This window comes from Dunckerocampus dactyliophorus, chromosome 12 (genome assembly GCF_027744805.1).
Source record: "Dunckerocampus dactyliophorus isolate RoL2022-P2 chromosome 12, RoL_Ddac_1.1, whole genome shotgun sequence".
Lineage (NCBI taxonomy): Eukaryota > Metazoa > Chordata > Actinopteri > Syngnathiformes > Syngnathidae > Dunckerocampus > Dunckerocampus dactyliophorus.
The window spans coordinates 4,196,480-4,214,860 of NC_072830.1; the positions used below are offsets into that span (position 1 = coordinate 4,196,480).

An 18,381-nucleotide genomic window follows, 5' to 3' on the forward strand; every position below is an offset into this window, starting at 1 on the left:
GGATTATTATTTTGGTGTGAATCACAATATGGGGGGAAATACGGCGCTTGGTGCTTCCCCAGTTAAAGAATGATTTCAATTTATTTCTCCGCAAACACATCTCATTCACCATCAGTCCCTCATAGTTTATACATACAGTAGAGCCTTAGGTACGGTTCGCGTATGCCCTGGTTAGCGTGGTTTTGCTGAAAATTAATGCCAAAATTTTGCCCTGGTTTGTGAACATTTTCTGGTTAGCGTACAATATGGCGGCCGTCTTGTCGTGTTATTAATACACTGCATGAGTGCAGCTGTGTTCTTAATGCTTTTTTAATCACAAAACATCCTTGCTAGCATCCTATTAGCTTACTAATACATGAAGCATGAAACAGGAAGCAGAAGTCGCCCGTCTATGATGTCATCAGCAGTTGACTCAGCAGTTGAAATGTAAACACAAAACACCATTCTTTTTTTTTTACAATGGTAGTTTCACATGCGTACTCAATTATAAATGCATATAAATGATGAATGAACAGGAGAAATTAACATCTAAGGTTACCGTTACTGAAAACGTGATTGTTGGCAAAGACAAGACGTGGCAACGAGATCAACACGGACGCCACCATCCTGTTTTGCCATGAGTTATTCCTTGAATTCAATAGTGTTTCTCACCTCAAGTCTCAAGTCAAGACAGTGGCAGCATTTTGGTAAAGAAGGTGAGAAAAACTACTGCATTCAAGAAATAAGTCATGGCAAAACAGGATGGTGGTGTCCGTGTGGTGTCTCGCCGTGTCTTTGGAAACAGCCAGTTTTCAGTGAAGGTAAAAGTAACTTTAAATGTTCATTTAGCCTTTTCATTCATTATTTCTGTGCATTTACAATTGTTTTATGCATGTCAGAATCACAATCAACGCCAGCTTTTTTCGGCCAAGTATGCTTACGCAAACAAGGAATTGGACTCTGGTTAAATTAGCTCTCAGTGTACATGTTCCACAAACCCTTATGATGAAATAAATACATAGTTTAAAAAGTAACATTAAGATGTGCAGTGGTAAAAAAAGTGGTAATAATATAATTAGACTGGGGCTCGGACATAAGACTGGGATGTTATCTGCATTAAAAAAACGGTATTTACATTTTTTAATGTTTACGTATAGTGTCTACATTCCGTGGATATTATTGCACAGTTATTTATTTTTGTTATTGTTGCCAACACTGACATGTGTTCAAGTGTATATCAGAGTGAAGGCAGGGGGAACAAAGCGTCTCTGCCTGGTTGTTTTGGCGTACAGTGCTCTGTAGCACCTACCAGAGGGGAGGAGTTTGTAAAACGATACATAAAAAAACTAAAAAAACATGTTTTGTGTTACCATTTTCGGCTTTCTGGAACAGATTAATTGGATTTACATGATTTCTTATGGGAAAAATGGATTTGGTTAAAGTGGGATCTTCTGGAACAGCATGCTACCATGGTGCCAACAAGGTCCCTCATACGTGACACACCAAATAAAGATGGAGTAAACCAAAATTAGTGGTTAGCGCAAAGAGTTTCAGCATCCATCTACTGTACCAAAGTGGTCCATACTGGGAAGGCGGGGAATAAAATCACACCTAAGTGCTCCCTTTTTGCCACATTAACAAACATCGCACCCCCCTGCCTTGTAGGACACAAGTTAAACGACCCCTCACCCTTTTGTCTTGAAAGTGTTGTGTGTGTGTGTGTGTGTGTGTGTGTGTGTGTGTGTGTGTGTGTGTGTGTGTGTGTGTGAGTGACAGGCATTAACAGCTGTTTAAGGACTTTAAAGTGTGTCAATGAGGGCCTAAAGACCTCCAAGCAGGATGTGCTCAGGTCACACCTTTGGTTGCATGATGATGATGATGATGGCGAAGCAAAAGTGCAGGATGCTTCACCTTTTTTGTTGTTTTTGTGGTCCATCTGCTCATGCTGGCACTTTTTAGCTTTTACAGTTGTGCTTTTGTTGTGCAACAATAAATGCTTGCATTAGCACGCAGCGTTTCCCACAGGATTACAATGTATCCACAATTGGCCGTGACATTGTGCGACATTATCTCGTTTTTAAATTCACCATGTTTGCCGGGCTCCCTGTAAGTGTGCGGTGATATTAACTCATTCAACCCCTTCAGTAGCGGCCATTTTAGACGATTTTGACTGATCTTTTAAGGCACACAGAATATTGTGTTGTATGGCTATATAAACACGGAACCTACCAAAAGAAAGATTAGACTCCCGTCTTTCATCAGAAAAAAAAGTTTATTTCAACCTTTTTCCGCTCTTTAGTAATCAGCAGCAGAACATAGGCAAGTTTCGGGAACTTATCAGTTCCTGACTAGAAAAGGGACAAAACTAGCTTTTTGTGAAAAGATACATTTCAAGCATAACTTTCACTTTGACAAAAATATTTTTTGCCTTTGTTAGAGCTGAAATATCTAAACAACAATAGCGCAACATACACAACACAAAAAGGGGTCGTTTTACATCAAAATAACCATTTATTTACAAATACAACACCATGAACTATTTACAGTTTTCACATTTGGAACTGAACTATTGTATGTGTGTGCATGTGTGCACGCGTGTGTGTTAAAATTTCCCTACAATCTTATCCTTCTGCACGCTACACTCTTCCACCCTCTCTCACTTCCTCCTTCCTGTCATGTGTGATTTTCCCTTCACTTGATCTCTGCCGAGCTCTTACCAAATGCACTTCTGCCACCTTGTGGCCGTTTTTATGGCTTAAAAGTGCTCTCAAGTGAAATGCATTAGTGGAGAGTTGCGTCATCACCTCTTTTTGCCTCTTGCGCAAAAAACGTAAAAGACGTATAATACTTTGTCGGGCGTTCTGGATTATAAAAACGTATAAATACATCTTTGGTATTGAATGAATTACAGATAATGTACACGTCATTGTACATCTACTATCTCGCTATATTGTAGCGCAGCTACAGTACCTAACATGCCTTGCGGCCACTTTGTAAATAACTGTTCGTTATGAGTTGCTGTTAGAGCTTAGTCGTTGTTACCCACGTAGAATGGTCGTCCATTGTTGTTGTGTTACGTTTCCAGTATTTCCATGCTTTAAATTGACAACGGCAAAGTTTGACCTGATGACTTTTATGATACATCGAGGTGGGATAGACTATGGTTGTTTACGTTGTGGTCGGGAAAAGATGAGCTAAGACCACCAGACAGTGGAGTCTTTGGTGAAAGCAACAAAGCAACGTGTTGACTTAAAGGAGCAGCAGTCAGCTGAAGATTGTCAACAGCAACAGAAGCAGTGACCTCAGCAGCCGGACGACGCCACAGCAACCGCATGCACAAAAGACATGTCAAAGTTTAAACAGCGCCAGCTGTTCACCTCATCCTACAAGTACCACTTGCAGAAATATTCTCATTAAATATCCGGGTGCTGTATGTAGTAAGTGATGTTTGTGTATGTACAGTATTTACATGTCATGCTGCACTTTGATGAAGTCTCAAACTGATACCAATATAATCAGATCATTTTTATACCAATACAAGCCTGTGTTATCAGTTGGCCGATATTATCAGACATCCCTGTTAAATACAGTACATACATACAGTAAATACATACTGTCCATTCATAGGTAAATAAAAAAAAAATGGAACAAAGATGAGTTCGTTCCAACCAATTACAAGTGCATTGGGCAACACTTTTTCCAGTGACCCCACAGCAGTCATTTTTGAGGAAGACGTGGCCTTCGGTGGAGTATTTCGATGCACAGTGGGCCTAAGAGACAAATTTACATACAGTAATCCCCGCCGCTTCGCGCTTCAAATTTTGCTGCTGTTTTGTGGTTGAATACAGTCTATTAGTCGAAAAATATGCATAACCAAGCAAATTTTATATTTCTTTTCATTTTTTAAATGACATTTTTCCAAGCATAAAAATGGCTAAATGAAGTAAAATACAAATGTTTATATTTAGAAGACACATTGATGGACGTGATGATATGTACTATTCGACACTGGACACTAGGAAGGTCACATTGAGGAGACAATAGCCACCGCAGGAAGTACTGTACGGAACAGGAAGTAACAACAAGGAATTCTCCCAATGCTAGTATGTCTTATTCTCTCTTATTATGTCTACTGTATTGAGTAACAGGAGTGTAAAGGTGACTATAGGGGTGTTATGTCATGTCTAAAGGGCTCTAATAGTATTTTTAAAGACTGTATTTAGAAGGTGGTAAACAGGTTTTCTATGCCCTGACTATGAAAATATTCCATTTACAAATAAGGAATCCTGCTAAATTCACGGTCGGGTCTGGAACCAATTAACCGTGATAAACGAGGGATTACTGTCCATACAGTCCATATATACATCTATATATTTATTCATACTTACATAATGTCCATAAAAAGTCATACTATGCAGTAGGTGCCTTAAAACACGTCTTACTTACTTCAATCATGTCTAAAAAGGTCAAACATACAGTATGTATGTACTGTACTTATGTACTGTAGTATCTACCGATGGCTTGATGTACTGTATGTACTGTATATATGTACTGTATGTACAGTATGCATTAGTGGTGTCACGAGACAGACGAGACGAGACAATACACGAGCTTGGGTCAACGAGACGAGACAAGATTTTAACTCTACTTTTAAGAAAGGTATAATTAAAAAATATTTACATTATATTGCCATCTACTAATATCATTCCCACTACAGTACACTCTTCCGCACTCCGTGTGTATGCTCGCGGCCCCGCCTCCACCCACCGATAAAAAGAGACCGCAAGACTGACACAAGGGCTAACTCCGTTCTTGCCATTGTTCTATGGAACAAACGTGCCAAGGTGCTGAAAACAATGCACAGCGTGAACCCTCTTCCTGCCTGTTTGGAGGCAGGAGACGAGGAAAACCGACACGCGTGCACATGGCAATAGATTGAAGCTGGCAAAATCATCGAGTTCATTTTCATTTAATGTGTGATTAATTAATTTATCATGATCCCAGGCCGAGTGCCCACATTTTTTTTCTGAACGAGAAACCTTGTCACATTTTAATCTTGCAAGATCTTGTGACACGAGATCTTGTGACACCCCTAGTATGCACGTATGCAGCTTTGTTAACACTCATCAGTGATGGTCTCCATATTTAACATTAGTTGCAGCACCGAGTTGTGATCATTGAGTAGGACGTGTGCTGGCATCCCCTGGTGCACTAACTAACTGTCTAACTAAATAACTAACTAACAAGCTCTTATTACAACAAAGCCACCTGAGCCGCTCACATGGGGTCAGACGGGGTCACAGGCGGCACTGCCATTCATGAAAATTAATCCTGAAGCAAATCCAATTTAGGGCTTGTTTGTCTTTATTGTGTCCATGTTGTTAGTATTTTATTGTATCCATGTTGTTAGTATTTATTGTGTTCATGTTGCTTGTTATTGTATCCATGTTGTTAGTATTTATTGTGTTCATGTTGCTTGTTATTGTGTCCATGTTGTTTGTCTTTATTGTGTTCATGTTGTTTGTTATTGTGTCCATGTTGTTTGTCTTTATTGTGTTCATGTTGTTTGTTATTGTATCCATGTTGTTAGTATTTATTGTGTTCATGTTGCTTGTTATTGTGTCCATGTTGTTTGTCTTTATTGTGTTCATGTTGTTTGTTATTGTATCCATGTTGTTTGTCTTTATTGTGTTCATGTTGCTTGTTATTGTGTCCATGTTGTTTGTCTTTATTGTGTTCATGTTGTTTGTTATTGTGTCCATGTTGTTTGTCTTTATTGTGTTCATGTTGTTTGTCTTTATTGTGTTCATGTTGCTTGTTATTGTATCCATGTTGTTAGTGTTTATTGTGTCCATGTTGCTTGTTATTGTGTCCATGTTGTTTGTCTTTATTGTGTTCATGTTGTTTGTTATTGTGTCCATGTTGTTTTTCTTTATTGTGTCCATGTTGTTTGTCTTTATTGTGTTCATGTTGTTTGTTATTGTGTCCATGTTGTTTGTCTTTATTGTGTTCATGTTGCTTGTTATTGTGTCTATGTTGTTTTTCTTTATTGTGTCCATGTTGTTCGTCCTAGTTGCTCTATTGTTTTTAACGGACATTTACAGTAACAATCTGCAGTCTGCTTGATGATGCTGCACTGGCTTATGCTGGGGAAAATATTGTCTGTTGTTGCCACAGTCTTGTCCACAAATTAGCGGACCAGCCAGGACGCCTGTCTTTTAACATGAGCGCTAATGCTGTCTTTCCAGTGCTTGTACAAACCTGCTGCATACTAAAAGCATCATAATTATGTTGTTGTCAGAACACGATGTTGTAAAGGCCAGTTTTCCTAGCAGTTAGTGCCTACATTTGCGGCTTTGCAACACCTCTACCACTGTTTATATTTATGCACCGCAGCGGACCAAGAGCCAATTACCTTTCACATCTGTACATACAGTTTCTGTAATAATGCAGGGCACAACATAGGTTGCTCTTGATCATGTGACACAAGTATAACATTATCGATCACAAGACACCAGCATCGCACCTTTATTTGTCACAGATCAAGAAGCATATCATGCACTGTCTATCATTGTATCTTATTTCTGGGACAACAACATGAATTATGCCTATCCAGTCACTCAAGCCAGTCAGCCTGACTGGTATCTACCCCTACCGGAGTTTGGTCACATGACTCCAGCGAAATTTTGCTATTTGTCCACAGATTACTTTACATTTCCACACATCCATTGTGAGTTTCCGTGAGAGTAGGAAGTAGCATATTTTGCATATTTTTATCTTTCTACTATCTTTCCTGGAACAACAACATAAAATTGCACCCCTCCAGTCAAAAACACAGTCAGTCTGACTTTTATCTACTCATACAGTAGTTTGATCACATGACCCCCAGCCCAGTGTGGCTACTTGTCCACTGCCAGCCGCAAAAAGAGACATATGAAACATTGGGAACTTCAAGCTAGGAAACATTGGGAACTTCAAGCTAGGCAGTTGTTTACAGCTAAGAGAAGTATACCACCCCAGAAATATGAGTAGCGTCCCTCCAACCCCCCCAGGGCTAACTCTTCAGCTAGCAGTGTTATTATCTCCCCGCACTCAAGTGTTCAGATTACAGGCTGGTGTGTTGGAGCTTGTCACTCGTTGGTCCGCTACATTCTTGCCTCTCACCACTCAAGTGAGCTTCAAATGAGACTTATTTCAACCTACCACAATTTATTGTATTACCTCATGGAAGAGTTTGTGTTTTTACATCATCAGTGTGGCCGTATACTGTAAGTTCTTCTTTATTTTTTGCTGCAGGGTGAGAAAGTTCAGCCCTTCCTTGAAATGACAGCAGGCATTATTGACAGCTTTTGTCCTTTAGCGGGTTCTCGTACAGGTGAACGTTTGGACATTTTTCTTCCGCCACTCGTGTTCCGACAGGCCTGAGTACTTGTCAAATATAAGGTGCTGTTTAATAACAATGGCGTCTTCAATCTGCCCCGCCGCATATTTGAGGGGTGCGGGGGTGCTCGTAAAATGTGACAATCGCAGCACCATTGTGGAGATCTGAGATATATTCTACATTGTTGATGATGTAACAAAAATTCCATATGAGTATGCCCTCTAGTGGCTGGGAAGCAGCAATCTGATTGGTGCTGATGCTGTGTGAGATCCTGAAGGATCCTATGATATCACTGCTGCATTGCACCTTCGATCTCTTCTAAGAAAAAAACATGGTTGGTATATCCTGAACAAGCTGAAGTTTTTCTTCTGTTGAGTTGAGAGTTGCCTTAACTCAAAGAAGGTGAGATGAAGACATCTCACTTTATGCTAATTAAACATTTAAGGCAGAAACCACATAGGCTATCTGCTAATGACTTTGATTTATATGTGGATGGTGGGCAGCTGCAGACTTCTACATACATAAAAGTGGTCATTAGAGTCTTGCCAGTTCAGCATTTTGATGCAGACTCAAATTCTGACTGTTGTCACGCATGGATTAGTTCCAGCTGCACTAACACTCCCCTTTTCTCTTTAATTACCGTCATACTCATGACATTCTTTCAAGGTTGGCAGGTCTGAGCGTGCAACTGCTCCACCTAGTGGCAAAGTAGGTAAATGACAGCATCATGGTCCGTTAACTAAACATCAAGTTCAGATCTCAAGTGATGTTCCTGAACTGCGTATTCCTTAGGTTCTCCAGTTTTCCGTTGTCATTAAGAGATTTGGCCTTTCCGAGTTGTGTATTTTTTTTACCTGGTGAATGTCACAGCGAATAAGCTGCAGGCTGACAAAGCATGGACTTCCTTCAATGATCAAACGCTGTGCACTGCGGTGCCGCGAGAGGTAATGACAGAGCAGAATGAAGGGACCGGGAGCAACATAAGGTAGAAAAAAAATGGGGTCAGCACCAGTTTACGTCAAGCGCTACCCCTCCAACTCCACCCTCTGAGCTGGCGAGCATGCAGCAGCAGTGGGTTGTTCTCCCACTCGCCCCGTGTTGGATATGCACGCGAATGCAACGCACCCCCAAGGGGGCTGTCCTGAGAGGATGGGTGCACACATTAAGCTAGTTAATCTCACGTCCCATCTGTTGATGCTCCCAGGATCAGTTTTTTTTACGCAGCCTAGAGGCAAGAGGAAAAGAGGCTCAGAAAAAGAGGCTCAGAAAAAGTGGAGGACGGTCCACAGAACATCACTCCACTTGTCATGTGCTTGATGGATCGTCACTTCCTCTGTCAAAATGACGCTGGTGTTCAAGTTGTTGTTCGTGCCACCTTCGATTCCAAGCTTTCTTTCTCAAAGCTTCGTCTTAGTTTTGTTATTTGAATATCCAAAGGTGCATGAAACATTTTTAGATTACACAAGCACTCGATGTGCACCTAGAAGTCTTCCTCTACAGCTGTGGATGATCTTAAAAAGTATTAATTGGTCTATTTTGTTAAGATGTCTCACTCTGATATGTCTTCTCGTCACAGCTTTGTGGATTGTAACAAGGGCTGAAAGTCCAGTCTCTCTGATGAGCATCATGTCTGAAAAGTCACATCCATCTTGCAGGTAGGCTACCACAAGTCGTGTGACTTTTTTAACAGTAGAATTATTATTTTAGTAAGCTTGTTAATGGCCTTCTCTCTTCAGCTTCTGAATCATGGGAAATGTGGAGAGCCAGCACGGGGACCATGCCTTCTATGGCACAGAGCGTGGCTATTTGTCACGTAAGCATATGTCACGGTCTCTTCGCATCTCCAACAAGCAGTCCAGGCGCTGTCGGCATGCCTCGTCAGGAACGATAGAGCACAGGAACTCTGAGACCAGCACGCGCTCAAGCAGCACCCCCAGCATCCCGCAGTCCCTGGCCGAAAATGGTCTGGAGCCTTTCAATGAGACCAACGTGCTGCCAGACTTTGGAAGCCCCATTTGGGTGGACCGTGTGTCCATGAACCTGAGGCCAATGTCTTTCCACCACGACTTGGCCAGTCCCATGGCACACGTCAACACCATGTTGATAACCCTCCCCGGGCCCACGGCGGAGGAAGTGCAAGACGAGGACTTGTACGCAGGTGAGGTTACGTACCTCCAGGACATGCGGGACAGCTCCAAGGAGGCGGCCAGCTTCAAGAAGAAGCGATCCAAGTCGGCGGACACGTGGCGAGATGACAGCCTGGAGTTCTCCCTCTCGGACCTCAGCCAAGAACACCTGACCAGCACCGAGGAGATGATCACCCCGGGCAACGAGCGAGACTCGACCGATTGCGAAGGCCTCCTGCAGTCCAGCCCCGCAGATGATCGAGCAAACTCTCTGGACGAACTGTACAACCAGAAGGCGCCCAGTCGCAGGCAACCCCACAGCCGGTACGCCAAACGGGCCGCCATGGAGGGTGACAATAAGATGATCTCGGAGGAGGAGGGCAACACCTACAGCGCCTACACCCTGCCATGCCGGCGCTCCCATTGTCTGTCTGAAGGCCTGAGCGGCCCCCAAGCAGCCGTGTGTGCCAGCATGCAAGGCAGGAGGGCGCAGACCATCCAGGTAAGACACAAGGTCTTTCTTTTATAAATTCATGTTGTTCTTGTTCTCATACAAATGGGAGAGTTATTTGGGTTTTTGAGTTTGGTGCACAATAACCACTTTTAGTCCTGTTTTTCAAGCATTTTCAGACACCAAGCGCTGTTTTGTGTAAACAACACACTTTTTACTTGAGTGTGTCATGTCAGCGGGTCCGAGGCGAGGCTGTGTCATGGCTCCTGTTTGTTCTCCAGATGAGAAGATGGCAGCAGGTCCAGAATGTTAATGCAGCCTGGTGGCACCACACAAATAAGATCACCCCCCCTGCCCTCTCATTTATTCCCCCCTTTATGTGTCTGAGTGTTTTCTGTGCTGCATAAGACGCACAATCAGATTAACAGTTGAAGGAAAGCTTGCATTTTTTCACTGGTTGTTTTTCTTGGTCCAGGAGAGAGAAAGAGGGAGGGGGCTGTGAGCTTAAAGTCACTCCCTCGTTTTGAAATTCCCCCGCCTTTTGTTATGCAAATGAGCAGAGGCCCGTGGAAGAGTGTCACAGTAAAAATACTGTGCATGGTGGCCTTGTCACTGCAAGGCGCCCCTTTAGCCCCCCTCCCGCTGAATGGAGCTCACCAGCGCATGATTGGGTCACGTGACGAGATGGAGATACCCAGCTCCGCGTTCCCCCCTTCATCTCCCAGGAGCCTTTGGCCATGTGTGTAGGAGTGGGGCAGACCCGGTGGTGCCACAGAGAGGGCAGCCTGCACTGCAACAACATCGGTGGTCCCGTTTAGAGCAGAAACATTTTAAAGGAAGAAAACTGCTGTAGTTTGCAACATGTCTGACGTGAACCGCTAGGTTCTTAGTAGGGTTTGCCTGGCTGGACTGTGATGAGGAGTAAGTGGTCACCATGCCGTCTCACCTGTCACGGGCCTCTGCCACATCACAGGATGTCACAGTCGGTGAGGGCAGCGAGTACGAGGACAGCGGCATTGATGGGGTGACGGCCGAGGCTGACTCCCGCCGCTACAAGACCATGTCCGCCTCCTTCTCTGTCTGCTCGGCGGCGGGCGGCAGCATGTTTGCCGGCAGCGACAGTGGCAGCAGCAATGGCGGCACAGGCAGTAGTAGCGGAGGCCCCGGCGAATGCGTGCAGGGCGTCTACGAGAACTTCCGCCAGGAGCTGGAGATGAGCTCCTGCCAGACGGAGAGCTTGGAGGAGGCAGCCCTGAGCGACGAGCAGAGCACCATGAGCTCCGCCTACCAATCGGACCCGTTGCTGGGCGCCACGCAGGGGATGGTGCGCAAGGCGGGAAGGCTCGCCGTCAAGAATTTCCTTGTGCACAAGAAGAACAAGAAAGTGGACTCGGCCACCAGACGCAAGTGGAAGAGCTACTGGGTGTCCCTTAAAGGTTTGTTGCCCTCTGTTTTATCGCATCATAGCTGTGCAAACGTCTTGGGCCACCGTAATAGAGCAATGGTAGGACACATACAGATGGCCGCAATGCACAAAAAAAAAAAAAAGATTTTAATCAAACTTTGTAGAGGGGTGAAGCACAGTCTAAAGAGGAAGCCATTTCATTTTGGTGAGGATCTGAATAAAGGTGCAGGTACTGTATTTTGTGTGTCGGAAGTCTGCCATGCTGCAATTCTTACAATCGGCCACAAGAGAGCAGAATGAAATCTTTGATTGTCACTCCTCTTGAGATCAGGGATCTCCTGATTTAAATGGAACCACACACTCCCTAACTCTTTTTTTTCATAACTCAGGCTGCACTTTGTTCTTCTACGAGACCGACGGCCGCTCGGGTATAGACAACAACAGCATCCCCAAGCACGCCATCTGGGCGGAGAACAGTATAGTCCAGGCGGTGCCCGAGCATCCAAAAAAGGACTTTGTGTTCTGTCTCAGCAACTCGCTGGGAGATGCCTTCTTGTTCCAGGTGAGATAAAGGTCGCCTATATAAAGAAAAGTATTGGGACATGGCGCTTAATCAGTTGATTGATCAGTCAGGAGTTTGACTTGAGCTCCTTCGGTAGCCTTGAATCTTCAATCTTCATCGAAGCAAGGCCTTTTCTTTTATTTGTCACGTCCTCTGCATGTCCCAATACTTTTAACCTTAATGTGTCCATCTATGTTTGTACTCCTGGTAATCCATACTGTTTATGAACCCGTATAGACGTGCAGCCAGACGGAGCTGGAGAACTGGATCACGGCCATCCACTCGGCGTGCGCCACTGCCGTGGCCCGCCAGCACCACCGTGAGGACACGGTGCGCCTGCTCCGCGCCGAGATCAAGAAGCTAGAGCAGAAGATCGACATGGATGAGAAGATGAAGAAGATGGGCGACATGCAACTGTCGGCCGTCACTGATGCCAAGAAGAGGAAGACCATCCTGGACCAAGTATGGGCAGTTCTTATTTGCAATGCAAGGAAATGATGTCTAAAAGTCGACTCGGGTGAAAATTCAAACAAATTGAAGATTGCTGGTTTAATGACATCCAGTCGATTTTTGGGCAGAGTTGTATGAGAAATGGCCACACGGTGGCCTAGTGGTTAGCATGTTGGCCACCCATTCAGGAGATCTGGAAGATTTGGGTTTGAATCTCTGTTGGAATCTGTGTGGAGTTTGCGCGTTCTCCCTATGCGTGTGGGTTTTCTCCGGGTACTCTAGTTTCCTTCCACATTCCAAAAACATACATGTTAGGTTAATTGGATGATGTGAGTGTGAATGTTTTTGGTCTATATGTGCCCTGCCATTGGCTGGTGACCAGTCTCGCCAGCCCAGGATGTCCCACCGCCTCTCCCCAAAGTTACTTGGAATAAGCGGCATAAAAAAAGGATGGATGAGAAATTTTGCATTTCTAAAAGGTGCCAATGCTCAGTTTTGAGGTAATGTTTTTTATTGTGGTTGGAGTAGTCGTGGTGTACGAAATACTATGTTGTGACCAGTGAATGTTTGCCACAGTATGCTGTTGGCAACATTCATCATTCTCTGCATATGAATGAATGGTCTTTCATGGGTCTGTTTAAAGTGTGGCCTTTGTAGTGCCTGTTAGGTATAGCTCCCGGGCAGGACGGTTCTGTTGGGTCAATGTCAGGTTCCACATTGTGCTTGAAGTGAATAAATAAAGAGCTTGCTCCATCCTGGCTGAAACACTGGCAAGCCAGCGGAATGTGTGCTATTGTTTCTGTCTTGTCTCTGGGCCACTTGGCAGCCGACGTCGGCTCGCCTCTTCCAAACACCACAGCCAAAACTGGGAGCGGCGCATTTGAATAATCAGAATGTGTCGCTCCACTGCCCCACTAAACGCAGCCCAGAGGAGATTGTGTGATGAGACCTGATGAACAGTTACCTGACTGTGTTGCTCCGCAGATCTTCCTATGGGAGCAGAACCTGGAGCAGTTCCACATGGATCTGTTCCGCTTTCGGTGCTATCTGGCCAGCCTGCAGGGCGGCGAGCTGCCCAACCCCAAGCGCCTCCTGGCCTTCGCCTCTCGCCCCACCAAGCTGGCCATGGGACGGCTGGGGATATTCTCTGTCTCGTCCTTCCACGCCCTGGTGAGTAGCTCCTCTCCATACTTGAATTCAAGGGAATTTCAGGCACACAATTAGCACACCTCCTGTATGCACGAACACGTTTGGTTGTTGGGCAATTAAAAGTATTTAAGTACTATTCACAAATGAATAATAAAAAGAAGAAAAAAAAAAACAGGAAAAAAATATTTAAAAAATAAAATACAAGCATTTGAAATATAAAAATTTTTTAAAAATGAAGTAGTAAGTATAATAATAAGTAAGTATAAATAGTAAGTATAAATAATAATTACTTAACACTACTTGTTTGCAACCCTATGTAGGAGCATTAACGATAAAATATAACAATTATTTGAATAATATTGCCATTACAGAACATACTGTATGTACCTAGTAGAGCAAGTTGTATTTCATAGTAAAAGTCAAATCTTTGTATCCATAATCGGCAAGTTGAAAACATTTTCTGCCAGAGCTGAATGCAACAACACCCGCAGGCATGCGATTTGTTCCGTGCTTTGGGAACAACTCTCTTATTTTGGCACCAGGGGTCTGACATGCAGGCATCTGCCCACTTGGGAGGCTCTGTGATGCCCTCCCACGTGTGCACTGAGGTCATGACCGTGCGGCTAAAAGCAGTACAGGAAAAGTTCAATTTGAGACGTTTGCAGATCTCTGTGTGGCCTCTCGCCGCCAACGTGTGCCGGTGTTGCCAGGCAGGTGGGCGTTGGAGCTATACTACACCAGCAGGGTGGGATAGTAATAGTTTTTTTTCCTCTATGATTCTCCCACACATTGCGATGCAGTCACATTTCCCTCCACGACTACTAGCATCTGAGCATCTGCTGCTGATCCACAAGCGTTTACGGCTTCCCGGGCATAATTTCTTAAAATCTTTGAACTTTTGTTCCACTGAGCGATACAGTTGGGTTCAGCTGACCACGGTACATTCAGTTTATAAAATCTGCTTTGTTTTTCCAAATATTTCAAAACACTATTCGTCAAAATGCATCTCGTCTAATCGTCTGTTTTTGTTGCTTTTTGCGTGTCAGGTGGCAGCTCGCATGGAGACGGGCGTGAGGCGGAGAGCGCACGCCATGTCCCGCTCATGCAGCAAGCGCAAGAGCCGCTTCTCCTCGCTCTGGGGTCTGGACACCACGTCCAAAAAGAAGACGAAAGCTCACCCCAGCATCAACCAGGTCTGTGTGAGACCATTTAACTGTCCTTCTCCTTCTTCTTGTGCACTAACGTTAACGTTTATCGCTGCAGGTGTTTGCTGATGGGGAAGTGCTTCTGAAAAGGCCTGCAGATGGAACATACACTGACTCTGCCAAGGAGCACCAGGTTAGGACACTTCTATGCATTATCTCGCCCAAAGCCCAAACAAGTCAAGCTATGCTGCTTTGTTTATTTCTTTGTTTGAGCTCAGTTACAACAATGTCAAAAATGAATTTGACCTCACAGGCACAACAGGCACAACATAATACACAACATAATACATGATGACCCAACCACACAGACGCTCCCTTTCAACCAGAACTCGAAAGTGCAGACTTCAAACTGCCTACGAGACAATTGGTCAAGTAAAACCAGATTTATGATCAGTGATGTTCATGATTTTATCATTGTGTCGGAAGGCAGCAGCTTTCAAAGCAAACGTAAACATGCAATGGAGCATGACACCACCTTCCTATTTGTGGGGAAAAAAGCTTGTAATCAGTCAAAGCATAAACAGATGTTTGGTTGCAGAAGGACAGGGGGCAAGGTGAGCCAACAGTGTCATCATGGTTTGGCTGGGGGGGGGTCAACATTGCCATCAGGTGGGCAAATGATGCAAAGACACATTATCTGTTCAGTCGTCCCTTGCTGCATCACATTTCAAACATTTCTCCCTCACTCTATCGCAGTTTTTCAAAAATGTATTAAGGATTGCTGTTTCATGGTTGAATATGGCCTATTATTATTTTTAAGCAAATTGTACTTATTCTTGGCCTAAATAAAGCATTTCCAAGCATAAAAATGTTTAAATGAACTAACTAAATGACCTGAAAAACAAATACAAGGCAGAAGAAGCATAAGTAATTGTTCCGTGAGACAGCCACTAGACTCCTCACTAAGGTTCCCTGGGGAACACATTTACTGTGAAAACTGCTTGAGCAGGAGTTTTATTCACGTATTAAATGGCTTATTTACTCTTATTTTGTCTACTATATTGGGTAATACGAGTGTAAAGCCATTTAAAGCCACCATTTAGGTATGATGTCCAGAAAAAACAAGAAACTGCAAACATGTGAGTCTATGTTGTCTTATTTATGTCTAATATGTCTTATTTTCTATGACTATATCTACTATATTGGGTAATACAAATGTAAAAGTGACTATATGGGTGTTCTTTCATGTCTTGAAGGATCAAGTTTTGTATGCCATAAGTATGAAAATATTCCATTTATTAATATTGAATCCGACTTCGCAGAAATTCACTTATCCCGGGCGGGTCTGGAACCAATTAACCGCCATAAACGGGGTACAACTGTATACATAGGAAATTATAACTGCTTGGAAGGGGAATGTTGCATATTGGGGATGAATACCATTATTACTAAGGAACAAACCCCTTATCAACCCTTTATCTTCAAATACATTGCCGCTCATATGCCGAGTTACATTTCTGCTGGTAACTTCGAGCATTACATAACTTTCACAGGCAATCACTGGTGGAGTCTGCCTGCAAATTTGGTGCTCAGTCAAGCATTTTCAAACCTCTACATTGCAACATTAGCTGGAGAAGTTAAAAATCAATATGTATCTAATAACATGACAAAAACTTTGTACAAATTAAATAAAATACATCACACTCACCAGAGATTATTTATAGGCAAAATCTATCCTCCTTTCCAGATCACTAGAGACTATCTGTTTTGCTAACAGTTTTGCTCTGATCAGCCAATCAGGAGAGAAAAATGCTGATGTTATTGTGAGGTGAATCTGAAATCTGATTCATGTGGACAGGTCACAGAACAACTCACTCTGAAATGACTGCCTAATCTTTAATCAGAGCTCCAAATAGTTACCTTTTAACAGCTCCTCTTGTTGTGCGCCCCCTGTTGCAGACCAGCGAGGAGGAATCTGGTAAGGGTCTTCCACGGCCCAGCACGGAAAGTGACATCTGGGTCCCCGACCACCTCACCCCATCCTGGGTGTGTCTGCCAAACGACCAGCCGGTCCTGACCATCATCCAACCTGGAGAGTCGGCACTGTGCGTGCTGGAAACCATATGCAAGGTTGATAAATGACTCTTAAAACACATAGTGATCTTTTGTGTCTGGTATAGTGGTAGTCTACAACCACAGAATTAATACGTTGTTTTTGTTTTGTTTACTGTGTCTAATGTCGTTCCCATGTCACAGGCTCACCAGCTGGATCCCACCAAGCACTACTTGCGTCTTAAATTCCTCATTGACAGCCAAGTCCAGTTCTACATCCCCAAACCAGAGGAGGACATTTGTGACCTGGTATGTAAATATGTATGTAAATGCCTGCACAAGATGCTGCTTTTGTCTGAAAACACACAAAACTATTGAACTGTGGGAACAGGAATCATTTTCCTTGTGAACCTCTGCCACTACAGCTTTACAAGGAAGTTGAGCTCTGCTCCAAGATAACAAAAGTGGTCCAGTTTGACAGAGACGAGTCCTGCATGATCGGTTATGGTAGGGACTTGTACTTGACTTATACAACTGATTCAGATGTATTCCTGCTTGTGTCTGTGTGTTTTTATATAACCACTCTCCCTCCTCCAGGTTTCTCCATCTCTGTGGTGGAGGAGGACCGAGTGCAACAGCTTTACATCACAGACGTGAGGGCGGGCGGATTGGCCTTCGCTAAAGGTCTGTCACAATGCCATCTAAACCACTTCCTGTGAACGGATCAGTTGTTTGATTTGAATGTTTTCTCAGTGTCCTTCAGAAGTGTTTTTATTCAAAAAGCTATTTCCATAAAAGCGAGCAGGTCTAAAGAACACCGATTCTCACTGGCCTTGACCAAGAACTCTGCAGCAGTCAAAGCAGCACTCGTGTGCGAGTAAACAAAAAGTGGTTTAAAGTGCTAATATTCTCTACCGCGCAGGTCTGAACGCAGGCGACGAGATACTGGAGCTGAACGGGAAGGAAGCCCACAGTCTCAACTTCTCCGACATGAAGGCGGCGTTCTCCCGGTCGTCCCTGGCGCTGACCGTCAACACGTTGCCTCCCGTGGACCGCCGTCAGCTCTGCTTCCTTCCGCCACGACGCTCTGACGTGGAGGAAGACCTTTACACGGACATCTTCTCTCAGAGTCAAGGTGCCCGCCAGTTGAAACCTCACGCACCAATCTTTATAAGAGTCCTTACTTCAGCCAAGGCCAAGAAAACTTGTCAGCCTGACTTGTTTGATCCAAAAGTCAGGACATAGGCTGTAGGACATTGAGCCGCTCCAGTTTTTTTGATGGTACGAGCGCACACTTTAAATAGTTTGACTGTACGGCGCACTTTTACTCCAGGGTTGGGGTAGGTTGAGTGTTATGGTTGGGGTTTTCTTTAGGCCTGGGTTTAGGGATAGGATTGGAATTAGGTTGACTGTTAGAGTAGAGATTTTCTTTATGGCTGGGGTTTTCTTCAGGACTGGGTTTAGGGATAGGATTGGAATTAGGTTGACTGTTAGGGTAGAGGTTGTCTTTATGGCTGGGGTTTTCTTCAGAACTGGGGTTAAGGCTAAGACTGGGGTTTTCTTTATGTCTGGGGTTATGCTGAGTGCAAGGGTTGGAGGGTTGTTTAGGGCTGGGGTTAGGGTTACGGTTGGGGTTAGGTTAAGTGTTTGGATTGGGGTTTTCTTTATGTATGGGGTAAGG

General features: G+C 44.0%; 1 protein-coding gene across 3 annotated transcripts in view; it reads left to right on the plus strand.

Annotated features, from left to right (window-relative positions):
* Nucleotides 1-18,381, plus strand: part of tiam1b (TIAM Rac1 associated GEF 1b) — a 48,936-nt gene that overhangs the window by 12,587 nt on the left and 17,968 nt on the right. For all 3 annotated transcript variants that reach the window (XM_054794176.1, XM_054794173.1, XM_054794174.1), the window contains exons 3-15: nt 8,937-9,015; nt 9,097-9,988; nt 10,911-11,373; nt 11,732-11,904; nt 12,142-12,366; nt 13,339-13,524; nt 14,550-14,696; nt 14,767-14,841; nt 16,608-16,778; nt 16,905-17,009; nt 17,126-17,207; nt 17,298-17,384; nt 17,623-17,835. In XM_054794176.1, the coding sequence (XP_054650151.1) occupies nt 9,107-9,988; nt 10,911-11,373; nt 11,732-11,904; nt 12,142-12,366; nt 13,339-13,524; nt 14,550-14,696; nt 14,767-14,841; nt 16,608-16,778; nt 16,905-17,009; nt 17,126-17,207; nt 17,298-17,384; nt 17,623-17,835 (2,809 nt within the window). In that variant the 5' untranslated portion in view covers nt 8,937-9,015; nt 9,097-9,106. The remainder of the gene's footprint in view (nt 1-8,936; nt 9,016-9,096; nt 9,989-10,910; nt 11,374-11,731; nt 11,905-12,141; nt 12,367-13,338; nt 13,525-14,549; nt 14,697-14,766; nt 14,842-16,607; nt 16,779-16,904; nt 17,010-17,125; nt 17,208-17,297; nt 17,385-17,622; nt 17,836-18,381) is intronic.